Here is a 12,727-nt window from a genome sequence, read left to right as displayed (position 1 = left end):
CAGACTAGCAGCTAATGACAGCATCTCACTTTTATCATAGTAGCTATGTTGCAGCACTTTGACAAGGAAAGAACGCTGCTCTGCAGGAACTGAATAGTCTCAAACCTACAAGTCACTCTTGAAAACTGTAATCAGTAGCCAGACAAGAAGCTGTGTGAAAGCACACATCCATGCAGATATAAACCCATCTGGTTTACTTTTCACCCAGTTTTGTCTGCTTTAACAGAAGGGAATGTTTAAATTAAAATTATATAATTGAACCGTGGGACAAAGGATGGAACAAACTTCCTGTGACAATACAGGTAAAAACGGTAAGCCCAACAGGATTACATCTCCCTTTTTCTACAAAGTCAAGTAATAATTCTTTTCTTGTTCTCTCAGAATGTTTTATGTGTTAGTACAGAAATTAAGTACATGATTCTATAGGCACCGTTCTAACTACGGTCCACCAACCTGATGTTGTGGCTCTGGGAATATGATCAGTCAGTGGTATGACAGAATCTGCCTGTGGCTGTTACTTATCTGTTTTTATCTCTGAATGCCCTGAGAAATACCTGGCATAAATAAACTTCTAAAGTTATCCTTTTCCTACATATTACAAACAAATGTAGGATTGTTTTGTCTCTTTGAGCTGTACAAGGACAGGCTGAGAGAGTTGGGGTGGTTCAGCCTGGAGAAGACAAGGCTCTGGGGATACCTTACTGCAGTCTTCCAGTACTTGAATGGGGCTACAGGAAAGCTGGGGTGGGGCTCTTTATCGAGGAGTGCGTGGCTAGGATGAGGGGGAATGGTTTTAAGCTGAAAGAGGGGAGATTTAGATTAGATATGAGGAAGAAATTTTTTATTGTGAAGGTGATGAGGCCCTGGCGCAGGTTGCCCGGGGAAGCTGGGGCTGCCCCATCCCTGGAGGTGTTCAAGGCCAGGTTGGACGGGGCCTTGAGCAGCCTGGTCCAGTGGGAGGTGACCCTGCCCAAGGCAGGGGGATTGGAACTGGATCCTTTTTAAGGTCCCTTCCAACCAAAACCATTCTGTGATTCTATCATCTTCCATGTCTGGTGTTTTTTGCATTTCCCACACCCTTTTTAGTAGATATTTGGCAAGGCAACCATCCCTTAAAGCTGTGTTACTTCACACTGAAGCAGATGTGTGCTCGATTGGAGTGCAGAATAAGCTGCCTCAGCTGCGTGGGGCCAGCCTCCAGCCGAAATCCTCGTGACGGTTTCTGTGGCGATGGTTTAACTGAGACCTAATTCTGGGTAACTGGGCAAGACGACAAATTGTCTCTTTATTATTATTCCATATGTCTTTATGGCAACATTGACACGAAAATAGTAAATTGAAATAGGTGAATTTGTACAGCTTCTTAATGCATGCAGAGCATAAGTTTTTGTCCAGGAAGAGATGTGGATACTCAGTCTTCTGAAGAATGAGCTAGATTTGTAGGTAGGTGGGAATATGATTGATTTTAAGATGAACAGAATCTCAGTGATTTGCAGTACATGTAGACAGCAAATGCAGCAGTCATCATTAAATAAATGAGAGCAGCATAAATGCCTATTAGTCATGTTCTTTTTTTATTATCGTTATTACAGTTCATCACTAGGATATTTGCAGCCACCTGGATCAGAGCAGATACAGTTTCCTAGAACATCATCACCATGCAACTCTCAGCAGCTCCAAGGACAGCAGTGTGCAGGTTGGGGAATACAGTTTTTAATTGAAAGACTTCACAAATATTATGCTGGGGGATTGGATATCTGCTATTAAGGAGTTTATTTGGAATTAACAGCTATTATATTTCCCTCTGTGTCCCATTTTTAAAGTTATGTTGGAGGCAGATTAACTTGACATCTCAATTTGTCACTGAAAGCTCTCAATTTACATTCTTAGAACTCACTAACTTATCAAAATGCCTCGTGTGTCTGCTTGTGTGTTGAGACAGACGTGGGAGTTACTTTCTCAGAAGAAGTACTTTCATCTTCTGAAGAGCTATATGAGTCTGAAAAAATTGAGATTTGGGGTTACATTTGGTAGAACAAAAGCAAGGTACATTTTGGAAGTGGTGTGCTTGGCTCTTCTACTCTGAAGCATTCTAGATCGCACTGAAAGGAGTAGGAGTTGTGATTGTCTTAAGAGTTCCTCAGAATTGGGTGAAAATTGAAAGTGTTCTGTGTTTGGACACAGAAGAGTGGCAGTTTTTTGACCTGCCGAAAAGCTAAATGAAATACTCCTAAGCTGTGTGGGGGTGTTGTGCTTTTTGTTTGTGTGGTAGCTTCACCTACTGCTTTTGCTTTCATAGTTTATAGCAACCATTCAAGTCAGAAGCCATCACCTCCTACATTACTGCCACCTTCATCAAAGTCAAAGTCACAACAGGCTGCTTCCATTGTGCACTACAGCATAGTGTCTCTACCCTCATCATGTAAAAGCTCGCCCACTACTCTTTCCATCATGCAGCCAATAAAAGGTATATTTTATTGAGACTTTCATCTAAGCCATTCTGTCTAGAAGTCTGTCATCAATTATCAGATTGATTTCATGGCTACGTGCTAGAAAAACTTGTAAGTTTTATTTTGGGTTTTTTTTGTGATGCTTCATCTGAATTGCTGTTATTTTAACTTTAAAAATGACAACCTTAACTTCAGTGAAGCCACAGCCATGGGGGCAGCTTGAAGGCGGCAGATAAGTGCCAGCAGAACTACTTGCATCAGGTTCAGAATGCTGATCTACAAAATATTTAGGTAATTTGTAAAGGGTGTATAAATAGCAGCCTCAATGGTGCGTGAAAACAGTAGTGACAGAGCGTGTCATAGCCATGAAATGTTCATAAGTGTTAATATCCAGGCACTTAAGCACTTAATTTCCAACTATAAAATTGATGGACAGGTCAGGTAATCAAGAGCGCTAGGTTTAGCCTCCAAACAAGAGGTTATAGAACAGCCCTGTGAGCACACCAGTACTGCTGGAATTCGATAGGTTAAACGTTTGGTTGCCCAAAAGGGGTAATCTGAAATACTGGGCTCTCAGTATTTTGCAAGCAAGCAATAGATTAAACAACTCTAGGTCAGTGACCTAGATTCCATTATAGATGTGGTGTTTCTTACAAACATTTAGCTTTTCAGATATTTTTAGTCTTTTTATGAGTAAATATATAACATGCAGTTACGTGGCAAGAAAGCTGGATTAATTTGTGGGCAAGTTTAGTTTTGTTTCCATTTTCTTAAAGTTTGTTTGGCTTTAAGTCTGGAAGACCAGCATTTCAGGGTGTCTTAAAATCAGTCTCGCATTCATTTGTTCTGTTTGTCTGGAGCACAGGCGTTATGAGGAGCAGCTGAGGGAACTGGGAGCTGGAGAAGAAGCAGAAGGGTGACCTTATTGCTCTCTACAGCTGCCTGAAGGGAGGTTTTAGCAAAGTGGTGCTGGTCTCTTCAACCAAGTAACAAGTGATAGGACAAAAGGAAATGACCTCAAGTTGCACCAGGGGATGTTTAGATTGGATATTAGGAAAATCTTCTTTCCTGAAAGAGTGGAGAAGCTTTGGAACAGGGAAGTGGTGGAGTCGCCATTCCTGGAGGTGTTCAGAAATCATGTACGTGTGGTGCTTTGGGACATGGTCCAGTATGCACGTTAGTGGTGTGTTGATGGTTGGACTGGATGATCTAAGAGATCTTTTCCAACCTTAACAATTCTATGATTCTTCTACCCCCTCATCTCTCCTAGTGGTGCTGGGCATATGCAGTTTTGAAGGCCTAGTTCAAATCTGTTAAACCGATTTAAAGAATCTGAAATTGGGAGAACAAATTTTGAGAGAATAAAGCTTTTCAGTCAGGGATGCTGAGGTGATGAATCAAGTCCACCGAGGTGCAGACAATGAGGATATACGGAGACAAGCAACAGTTGTGTTTCTTCTCATTTGAAAATGTTGTAGACGATCGGACTGCAAATCTAGGGAGCCTTTCAAGGATTCGTTCGGGGTTGCCCTTCTGATGGGTTTTGACAGGTCATAGAGTGTCTACAAAGTGTCATTTTGTCAGTACACTAGTGTAGGAAAAGTATTCCATTTGTTTTCCTATACTGAAGTGGTCTGGAACCAGAAGTAGTGGAAAGAACAAGCCTGCATGTATGAAGCTTTCCTTTTATGGTTTAAGTAGCATTTTCAGATTGTGACACTTCTTTAGAACTGGAACTGTAGATGGCTTTGAAAAATCATGGTTTTGTTGGGTGTTCCAGTTCTTGGAAACGAGAGATAAGTCAAAGATGTATACAGAGTGCTGCCGAGTAAAATGCTGCATTATAAAACAGTAAGATGTAAATAAGTATCACTTCTAATATTTGTGAATATATGCATAGAATATTAAAATTAAACCAATTTTCTTGTGTAAAACGTAGTCTGTGTGGATGTTTGGTATATCTCAGGTTTACATACACACGTGGAAACCATTGTGTTATATATTACTCAGAACATTGTTTACAAAAGCTAATGTAGTTTTAATATCAGTTCGTTATTCTACATAATTTGGTTTGGTTTTTCAAAGGAGTCTGTTTCATTTTGTGGAGCCGGGGGTAATAAAAACAACAGTCTATTTTAAAAAACGGAAGATGAGTGCATTTTATAGTCTGTATCTGACTGCTCCTAACTGATATGACGTAGGTAGTAAATTGAGAAGATTGTAGGCTCCCTCTTTAAAAGCGGATGATTAAATTATGTTTAAACCATGTGTTTTAATTGTGGTTTCTGAGAAATGCTGTAAACAGTGGGTAGAGCAGAGAAGGAAATTGCAAGCAACCATTTACAAGTAAACAGGACGTTATATAAATTACCTGGGACAGAGACAGGTCAAAGGGGGAAGGCGGATTCTCTCTTGGGCAGCCTCTCGTCACGACTCCCTGTGCGAAACCTAATGGAACAGCGCTGGCTCTTCAGCTAATCTCCCCTGACTTTGGCCTCTCTGTAGCTACCACAGTAGCTCAGAGGTACAGGATGTGGGAATCGATTTGCAGTCACTGCCCAGAAAAAGCTCCTATAAAGAACTGGTAAATGAGAGTAATTTTGCTTCAGACTAAAGGCTAATGTACAGTAGCATATCAGAGAAAACATTTGGAGTGCGTATTTATCAAGTGAAAGTAGCTAGGTAACTTCTATTTTTAAATAAAGCATATTTGCTTAATATCACGTTCATCAACATGTTGCTCTGACAGTAACTACAGTGAATGTGGAATACTTTCAGATACTATGAAGCAGGACCATTTCTTCCAATAATGAGTTTTGGTGGTTCTACTGCCTTTTGTAGTTGTGGGCAGTCGTCTCTAATTTAACTATCACAAATTTATCTGATAGTGGGAATATAATTATACATAAGATACTGCTCTAGTTTTCTGGAATCCAGCAGCTTATTTAGCAAAACATTCATTATGTTATTACTCTGGTTTGTTTTGGTTTTTTATTCATGTCTGTTCTGCTAAAATGAAAATGGTAATGAATGCTGAACTAACTGTGCTCCTGCTTTCTTGTCTTGTAGCGGTAGCACCACCACCAGGTGGAGGAGTAGTGATGATGCAGCTGAATATACCGAACGGTCCTCAGCCTAGGAACCATTCACCTCCACAGTGGAAGCAGAATAAATATTACTGTGACCATCAAAAGGGGCAGAAGTCCACAGAACTTAGCACTTTAGACAGTGCTGCACAGGTATGAATCATGTTTTGTTTTCCAGGTTGACTTGTAATTTGCATGAATTGCATCTTTTGCTTTGATAGTGCTTGACAGAGCTATTGTAACGTTACTGCAGTCTTTGAACGTGGTGGGTGGTGTTTGGCCTGTTCAAGCGGGTACCTTTTAAAACACTAACTTGTTGTTTATTCCAGTTGCAGCATAGTCCTCAACTAGGTAGTCCTGTCACCTCGCCAGCCCAGTCACCAGCACCAGCTCAGCTACCAAACATGAAGAACATCCGTCCTGCGTTAACACCTCTTTCTGTTGTGTCCCAGTTTTCTAGACCTTTTGTCGCTGGACAAGGTATGTTTTCAGTTAACAAAAGTGTGTGGATATTCTCTATTTGAATGTTTTAAAATCTAAGTTATATGCTGTTTTCTGACAAACTGTGGCTCCATTCAGTAAAATGCTGCTAAAACAGGACTATCGAAATGATCCACTCAAACATCATGTAAGGTTTCACCTTCTCTCTCTGCGCCAACACTGTCCCTTGTATTCTCAAAAGCTTTGATCTTCTTGTTACTGTGAAACTTCCCCATAGCTTCCCCGTATGTGGAATTCCCTATATCAGCACAGGATGTTAAGAAAAAGTGTTCTATATAATTTAGCTTCAAGTTGTAACCATGTATCAAGAACTTGAGACACACTGTCACAAAAGATATAATTTTAGAGCTACAAAGATGAAAAAAATAACATGGGGCTGGCCGATCTTAACTGCTTAGGTAGGCACATCTTCATTTGGGGGGAAAGGATATAGAAATGCAGTGTTGAGATCAGTGTTCTGCCAAGCTTGCTTATTAATTGATGATGCACTGAATCAAACCACTACCTAGGCAAGAAATCTTCATTCCTTTGTAGACAAATGAGCGTAATGGGACTGGAGCCTCTAGCCAGTACTGTTGCTGCTTCGATTTTTATTTCAGATAGTACACACCCAAAGACAGGGAAAATTCCTTGTAGAAGAAATGATAGAATTGTTTCATTGGAAAAGACCTTTGAGATCATCAAGTCCAACTGTACCTGTCCACTACTAAACCATATCTCTGAGCACTTCATCTATCCATCTTTAAACACCTCCAGGGATTGGGGACTCAACCACCTCCCTGGGCAACCTCTGCCAGCGCCTGAGAACCCTTTCGGTGAAAAAGTCCTTTCTGATGTGTAATCTGAACCTCCCCTGGCGCAGCTTGAGGCCATTAATTTCAGTCCTCTGCAAACAGGGAGTTTTCACTGACATGTTGATAAGATAGTTGATAAGGTTTAACAAACAAGTTATAGAATGCCCCTTTGGTCTTGGTATGGTTCCCAAACTCGGAATTAATTAACTCTGGGTCTTTTTTACAGAGCAAAATTTACAAAACGTTCTGTATGTCTGTCCTCATTGATAAGAAAACCTTATTTTCATGTCTGTCTTACTTTCTGCATAATGTTTCTGTCATTGCTTTGTATTCTGATGTTAAAATTCCCGGTTGCCTGTTGTTAAGCATACCCCTCCACTTTCCTAATGTCCTGTGATTACTGAAAACTTCTATTCCATTGTCTTTGTGGATGCTTGTCGCAAATAGGAATGTGAAGATGTACCTGGCACTAATCAGGGCCATAACTATGAAAATCATTAAATCAGTGCTCCAAGAGGAGCCTTAGCCTTATTAAGCTTTTTTTTTGAAATGAGAAGATTTCAATAAGTCTGCAGTGAAGAAAAGTATGTAGTGTGTTTGCCAGTATAGTCCTTATGCAAGAAAGCCTTGTACCTTTTCACCTGGTGGTCGGTACGTGACTGACTGACATATTTTAATCGTGCCACATCTTCTGTTGTTAGCCTAGCCAAATGCACAAACTTTGTGCATAGTTATTCTGCTTTCTCTTCTGTGTAAGATATACATGGCAAGAGGAACTTGGGAGGAAGATTTCATATAGCAGAAAAACCCTTCTAATTACCTTTCTCTTTAAGGAGATGCCAGATACCCATTGCTTGGCCAACCCCTGCAATACAATCCACCGTCTTTGATACGTGGACAAGTAACGAGCCAACAGGTATTAAAGAGAACAATCTCCTGGCAACACTGAAAAAAACAATTCAGGACTGCCATTATAACCACTGTGAATAGGGAAATAGGTTGTTCCATTAGAGAAGTAATTGAGTGGAAAATGCTTGCTTTCCAGTAACAGTTTCATTCTGTGTTGATGCTTCCATTGTTCTTGTTTGTTGTATTAAAAAAAACACAAATAAGGAACATTTTCCTGAAATTCAGCTTTAGGCACAGCGTAGATTATGGATTATTTTTTAAAGCAGTTCACCAGCATTTCCAAAAAATGGAGAGAGAATGTTTGCTTATTTGGATAACAGTTTCCAGAAAAATAGAAAATGCACATGGGGATTGCTAAACAAAGAGTGGGTTTGTTTCTTCTAAGAAAAACAAACGTAAAATATTTATGTTCACAAAGTTAAAGAGCTTTGGCCTCTATGTAATTTTTGGGACAGACACACAGGCTCCCTACCTCTACCATGCACAGTTCTACCCAAGATCAGCCAGAAGATGTGATGGGCAGGGGGTGGTAGGGTGTTCCTCCAGGAAGATTTAAGGTGGTTTTTCATCATTTGCTTTGTTTCTCCTGAAGCCAAGCATTGAATGTGCCTGACTGCAGGATTGCTAAACTACAAAACTAAAATTGGACATGAAAATCTTTTCACATGGTAGTGCAGGTTATTTTCTAGACATTCCTCTGCATTGTTTTTCACTGAGCTAACTTAGAAATGTTATGATACTGGTGCACTGTCATTGAAGTTCATCATTTATGTCAATCTTTCTAGTGTCAACCTGGAAACAGACATGGAAACAGAGGAAAGAAACCGGCAAAGAAGGCTGCTTCAGCAGATCTTGGTGCAGGAGAACCAGGTATAGAATTGCTGATTGACACAGTCCTCCAGCAAAATGAGTTGTGGTGATGGGCTGGGAATGTAATGAGGAAAGCACAGGTGAGAAAAGGGCCAGAATGAAGAGCGATTGGGCAGAAACAGACGCAGCAAACACTGGAAACGTAAGGATGGAGAGGAAGACTTGATTAGGAGAGAGGGGAAGAGGGGAGGTTAAATGAGGTTAAATGAGGTGTTGTTTTGAAGGCCAGAGACAGGACCAGTGAAGATCAGGTTTAGTCCTAAAAGGAAAAGCAAGTTTGTCAGCGTACTGGCCGTAAGTTCTGTTGTATTGTTACATTAAATATCACTATATTAAATATATGTGCCTCTGCTTCCTTTTACTTGCATGAAATGTGAAATCAAATATAAACTGCAACTTAGTTTATGCTTATTTTTTTTCTTTTTTTCCTTCTAATATAAATAAGCACATGGATTTGGGGGAGATGCGGGAGATCGACAAATTAGCTCCTTGGAGTTGGTAAAGATGTCATCCAAATAAAACCTGACATCATGTATCTTCATATCTTTACTGGAATGAGTTTTTGTTGCAAGTGTTACCTCCTATCACTAACTATCTTTGCAGATAAATCAGCTCTTCCTAACCACTTACTGGAGGGGATTCTTGAGAGAAGACAGACTAGTTTTTTAGTGTGGTGATGTGTGAAGAGTTGAGAGGCAAAGCCAGTCAGATGCTGTAGTGAGTTCTCAGGACTGCTGCAAAATTAGGTGTTGATTATTTTATTATTATCTTTTCTTTCTTTTGAGGGCCTTCTTTGTATTCTCAGCTTTTAATTGTATGCTTATAAAAGCATGCAGTAAACAGCAAGCATGAAAGCAAAAGGCTCTCTAGAATACCAGAAATCGAATGACTATGTGTTTGGTCTCGGCCAACTGGATCATGAAATATTTTCCATTGTGTTTGTTGTATCAAGAAGTACAACAACCAATTTTGATTCAATGTTTTTCTTGTTTCAGTTGTGGGAAAAGTTCTAGAAATTACTGAACTGCCAGAAGGCATAACTCGTACAGAAGCAGAAAAACTGTTTGGAGAACTTTTAAAAGTTGGTGCCAAGATCCGGTGGCTGAGAGATTCACAGTGTCTACAAACACAACAGCAGCACCATCGTCGTTACTGTGGCAGCGGAGATAGCGGCGTGAGCACTGAGCCATCCAAACCTAGTGACTTGGCTTCCACGTACACAGTTCTAGCTATGTTCCCTACGATGTCGGCTGCTCAGAATGCATTGAAGAAACAAAGCAGTACCTCAGTGAACAAGTTCAGGCTGAGAACAAGCAAGAAGCACTACGACTTTCACGTTCTGGAAAGGGCTAGTTCTCAGTAGCAGTTACATCAGTGGACACTCAGACTTCTTTACTACTTCCATGTCCTCCTCTCCTTAATTGGCTTGATGTGATGGGGTTTCTGTTCTCTTCATAGAGACTCCTGGGATATTTTGTCATATGACATTAGCCAGTGAAGAATAAATAACCCAGTGATCCAACAAAATGAAGAAAAAAAGTACAGAGTTAATCCCAGACAATAGCAAGGAATCCTCTTCGAGACAGGCAGCTTTCTACAAGGAATGCTGTCGAAATGCCCCCTACTTTTATAGTAGTTTGTTTTATATTTTTGAATTCCTGTATCTGATCCAAAGTTCTATTGTACAGCAAACGTTCATAAAAATCCATATTCAGATTTGTATTTTATAATCCCTTTTCACAGCCAGCACACAGCTGTCCGTTCCAAAGCAGGAACCTGAGGATTGGTGGAGGGGAAAAGAGAAACCATTTTCAATGAATTACACTCATTTTCTAGCAGACTACCCAAAATCTTCAAGTTAACCTGTTCTTTGTCCCTTGTTTTTCCTTTTTTTAAAGTAACTAACTCTATAGACGGCCATTTACTTTTTGAGATTCATTCAAGCAGCATCAAAAGAAATTACAAGTAGGTTGCACCCCTGAAGGATTTGCTTCTGATCCAACAAGTTTAATAATTATTTAAAGGGGAATATGAATAGGTTACAAAGAATGTTCACTGAATCACATTTTAATATTTCTTCTTTTTAGCGAAAGTGTGAAGAAACTAAAATGTATCTTCACAATCGATAAAATGTTTGCACTTTAATTGTGTTCCCACCAGTATGGATCTCTTTCTCTTCCTTTTCACGCTAAGATAATTGTGTTTGATAAGTGCTGGAAACCTTTTTAATGGTTTAAGTTTTCATCATTTGCAGATGCTCACTGGACATTAAAGATTCATTGCACATAAATGAAAGAAAATTTTTTCAATTTGTGTAATTTGCAAGGCTGTACAATGTGTGCTGATGCAAGCCTTTTTCAGTTCAAGAAAATAAATGTTTACAAACACAAATTTAGTACACTCGTTTGAACTTGAGAGTCTTCTGAAGCCAGCATGAACATGCACTAATGGTTTGGATCCCTTCAAATGTGAGAAAAGAACTTAAAAGTAACACATATAATAGAACTTTCCAAAGAAAGTGATTTTCCCAGGAAAAACATTTGACAGAGCCAGAGACATGCAGTTCTTACCAAAAAGATATTTCTTCTTGATGAAGGAAGAGAGGTCCAGGCCCATCAACCCACCTGTCAGGTAAGGCAGTCACTTTTTCTCCCCCAAAGAAAGGGTTTCAGGTATCAGTTTTTATACTTGTTCTTGGCACTTCTTGGTGAGGTGGGACCGAGTCAACTAGTGATTGGTGATTGGCCTTTGGCAAGACTGTTTGTGTCATCAGAAGCAACTATATGCTCTCTTCTTAAGGCTATTGCTTTGTAAAAGATACGTTTGTAACTTCTGTAAGTAGCAACTCAAGACAAACATATTTTAAAACACATTTTACAGAGGAAAAGTAAAGAATTTAGGTGCTTAAACCAGCATTGATTTTCATCTTGTGTACAAAAAAAAAATCCTAACCCTGAACAACCAATCTAACGTGTTTTACAAGGGCGTGTAGTGATAGGAACGTGGGCAATGGCTTTAAATTGGAAGGGGGAAGATTCAGATTAACTATTAGCAAGGAGTTCTTCACGCTGAGGGTGGGTGAGGCACTAGCAGAGGTTGCTCAGGGAAGTTGTGGCTGCCCCTTCCTTCCCTGGAGGTGTTAAAAGGGTCGGTTGGATGAGGCTTTGAGCAACCTGATCCAGTGGGAGATATCCCTGCTCAAGGCGGGGGGGTTTGGAATTAGATGATCTTTAAGGTCCCTTCCAACCCAAACCATTCTATGATAAGAACAGTCCTCTGCATGTTCAATTCCAAAATCCTTCCTGTGATGAATCCAAGTACTTGGAAGAAAACTGACCTGTCTGGGAATAATGTAGCCTGTTAGACTAGGAGCCCGGGACTTGGATTCTGTGACGGGGCTACCTGGGGTCCAAGCTCCAGTCTTAAGGTAGGAATGGGTGCTTTGCAGGGCAACACTGGGAGCTGCTTTTGAGGCAAAGGCACTGGGCTGGGAGAACATTCTTGAATCATCCCCAGAGGGGTTCAAAAAGCATGTGGCTATGGCACTCGGGGATGTGGTTTAGCAGGCACCTGGTGGCTGAACTGTATGATCTTGGAGGTTTTTCCCGATCTCAACGATTCTCTGGCTCTAAAATGCTGTAGTGATAGGGATTTATGTGACTAAAGGTAAACTTGCACACAGCTGCTCCCCTAAAATGGAGGAAAACATTCAGATTTGGGCCCTAGCAAAGAGATGGATCTATTTATCCCCATCTGCTTTCCTATAAGGAGGAGACTTGTAGGCATTTGAGTTCTTATGCTGCTATGTGAATGTATGTACTACTTGAATGAGGACATATATATTTCTTCCTCCTCAAGTTGGATTTCTGTAGTTTGCCGTTAAAAAGCCCAGGTTATATTGATGACAATATTCCTCTCCTCTGAATTCCATCGCTGTCTCTTGCCCATTTCCAGCGCTAGTTTAAGATCATGGTTTCGATCCTGTAAGGCAATTAACAGATTGAAGATCTGTAAGGAAAGGTGCGGCTGCCTCCTGCAGTGACACATTCCAGGACAGGACTTTTCATTGATTATAGAATAGTTGGGGTTGGAAGAGACCTTAAAGATCATCCAGTTC

General features: G+C 40.3%; 1 protein-coding gene across 17 annotated transcripts in view; it reads left to right on the top strand.

Moving 5' to 3' along the window:
• R3HDM1 (R3H domain containing 1) overlaps positions 1-11,419 on the top strand; it is a 90,319-nt gene extending 78,900 nt beyond the window's left edge. For 3 of the 17 annotated variants that reach the window (XM_054070740.1, XM_054070741.1, XM_054070742.1), the window contains exons 22-28: positions 1,593-1,696; positions 2,300-2,467; positions 5,520-5,689; positions 5,866-6,016; positions 7,665-7,747; positions 8,526-8,610; positions 9,606-11,414. In XM_054070740.1, the coding sequence (XP_053926715.1) occupies positions 1,593-1,696; positions 2,300-2,467; positions 5,520-5,689; positions 5,866-6,016; positions 7,665-7,747; positions 8,526-8,610; positions 9,606-9,973 (1,129 nt within the window). In that variant the 3' untranslated portion in view covers positions 9,974-11,414. Of the gene's footprint in view, positions 1-1,592; positions 1,697-2,299; positions 2,468-5,519; positions 5,690-5,865; positions 6,017-7,664; positions 7,748-8,525; positions 8,611-9,605 lie in introns of all 17 variants that reach the window. The other 14 variants (XM_054070751.1, XM_054070748.1, XM_054070745.1 and 11 more) reach the window with 11 other exon arrangements.
• The last annotated feature ends 1,308 nt before the right edge of the window (positions 11,420-12,727 follow it).

The sequence above is a fragment of the Cuculus canorus genome, chromosome 6 (assembly GCF_017976375.1).
Source record: "Cuculus canorus isolate bCucCan1 chromosome 6, bCucCan1.pri, whole genome shotgun sequence".
NCBI classification, from domain to species: Eukaryota; Metazoa; Chordata; class Aves; order Cuculiformes; family Cuculidae; genus Cuculus; species Cuculus canorus.
This window is presented reverse-complemented; position numbering and strand designations above follow the sequence as displayed.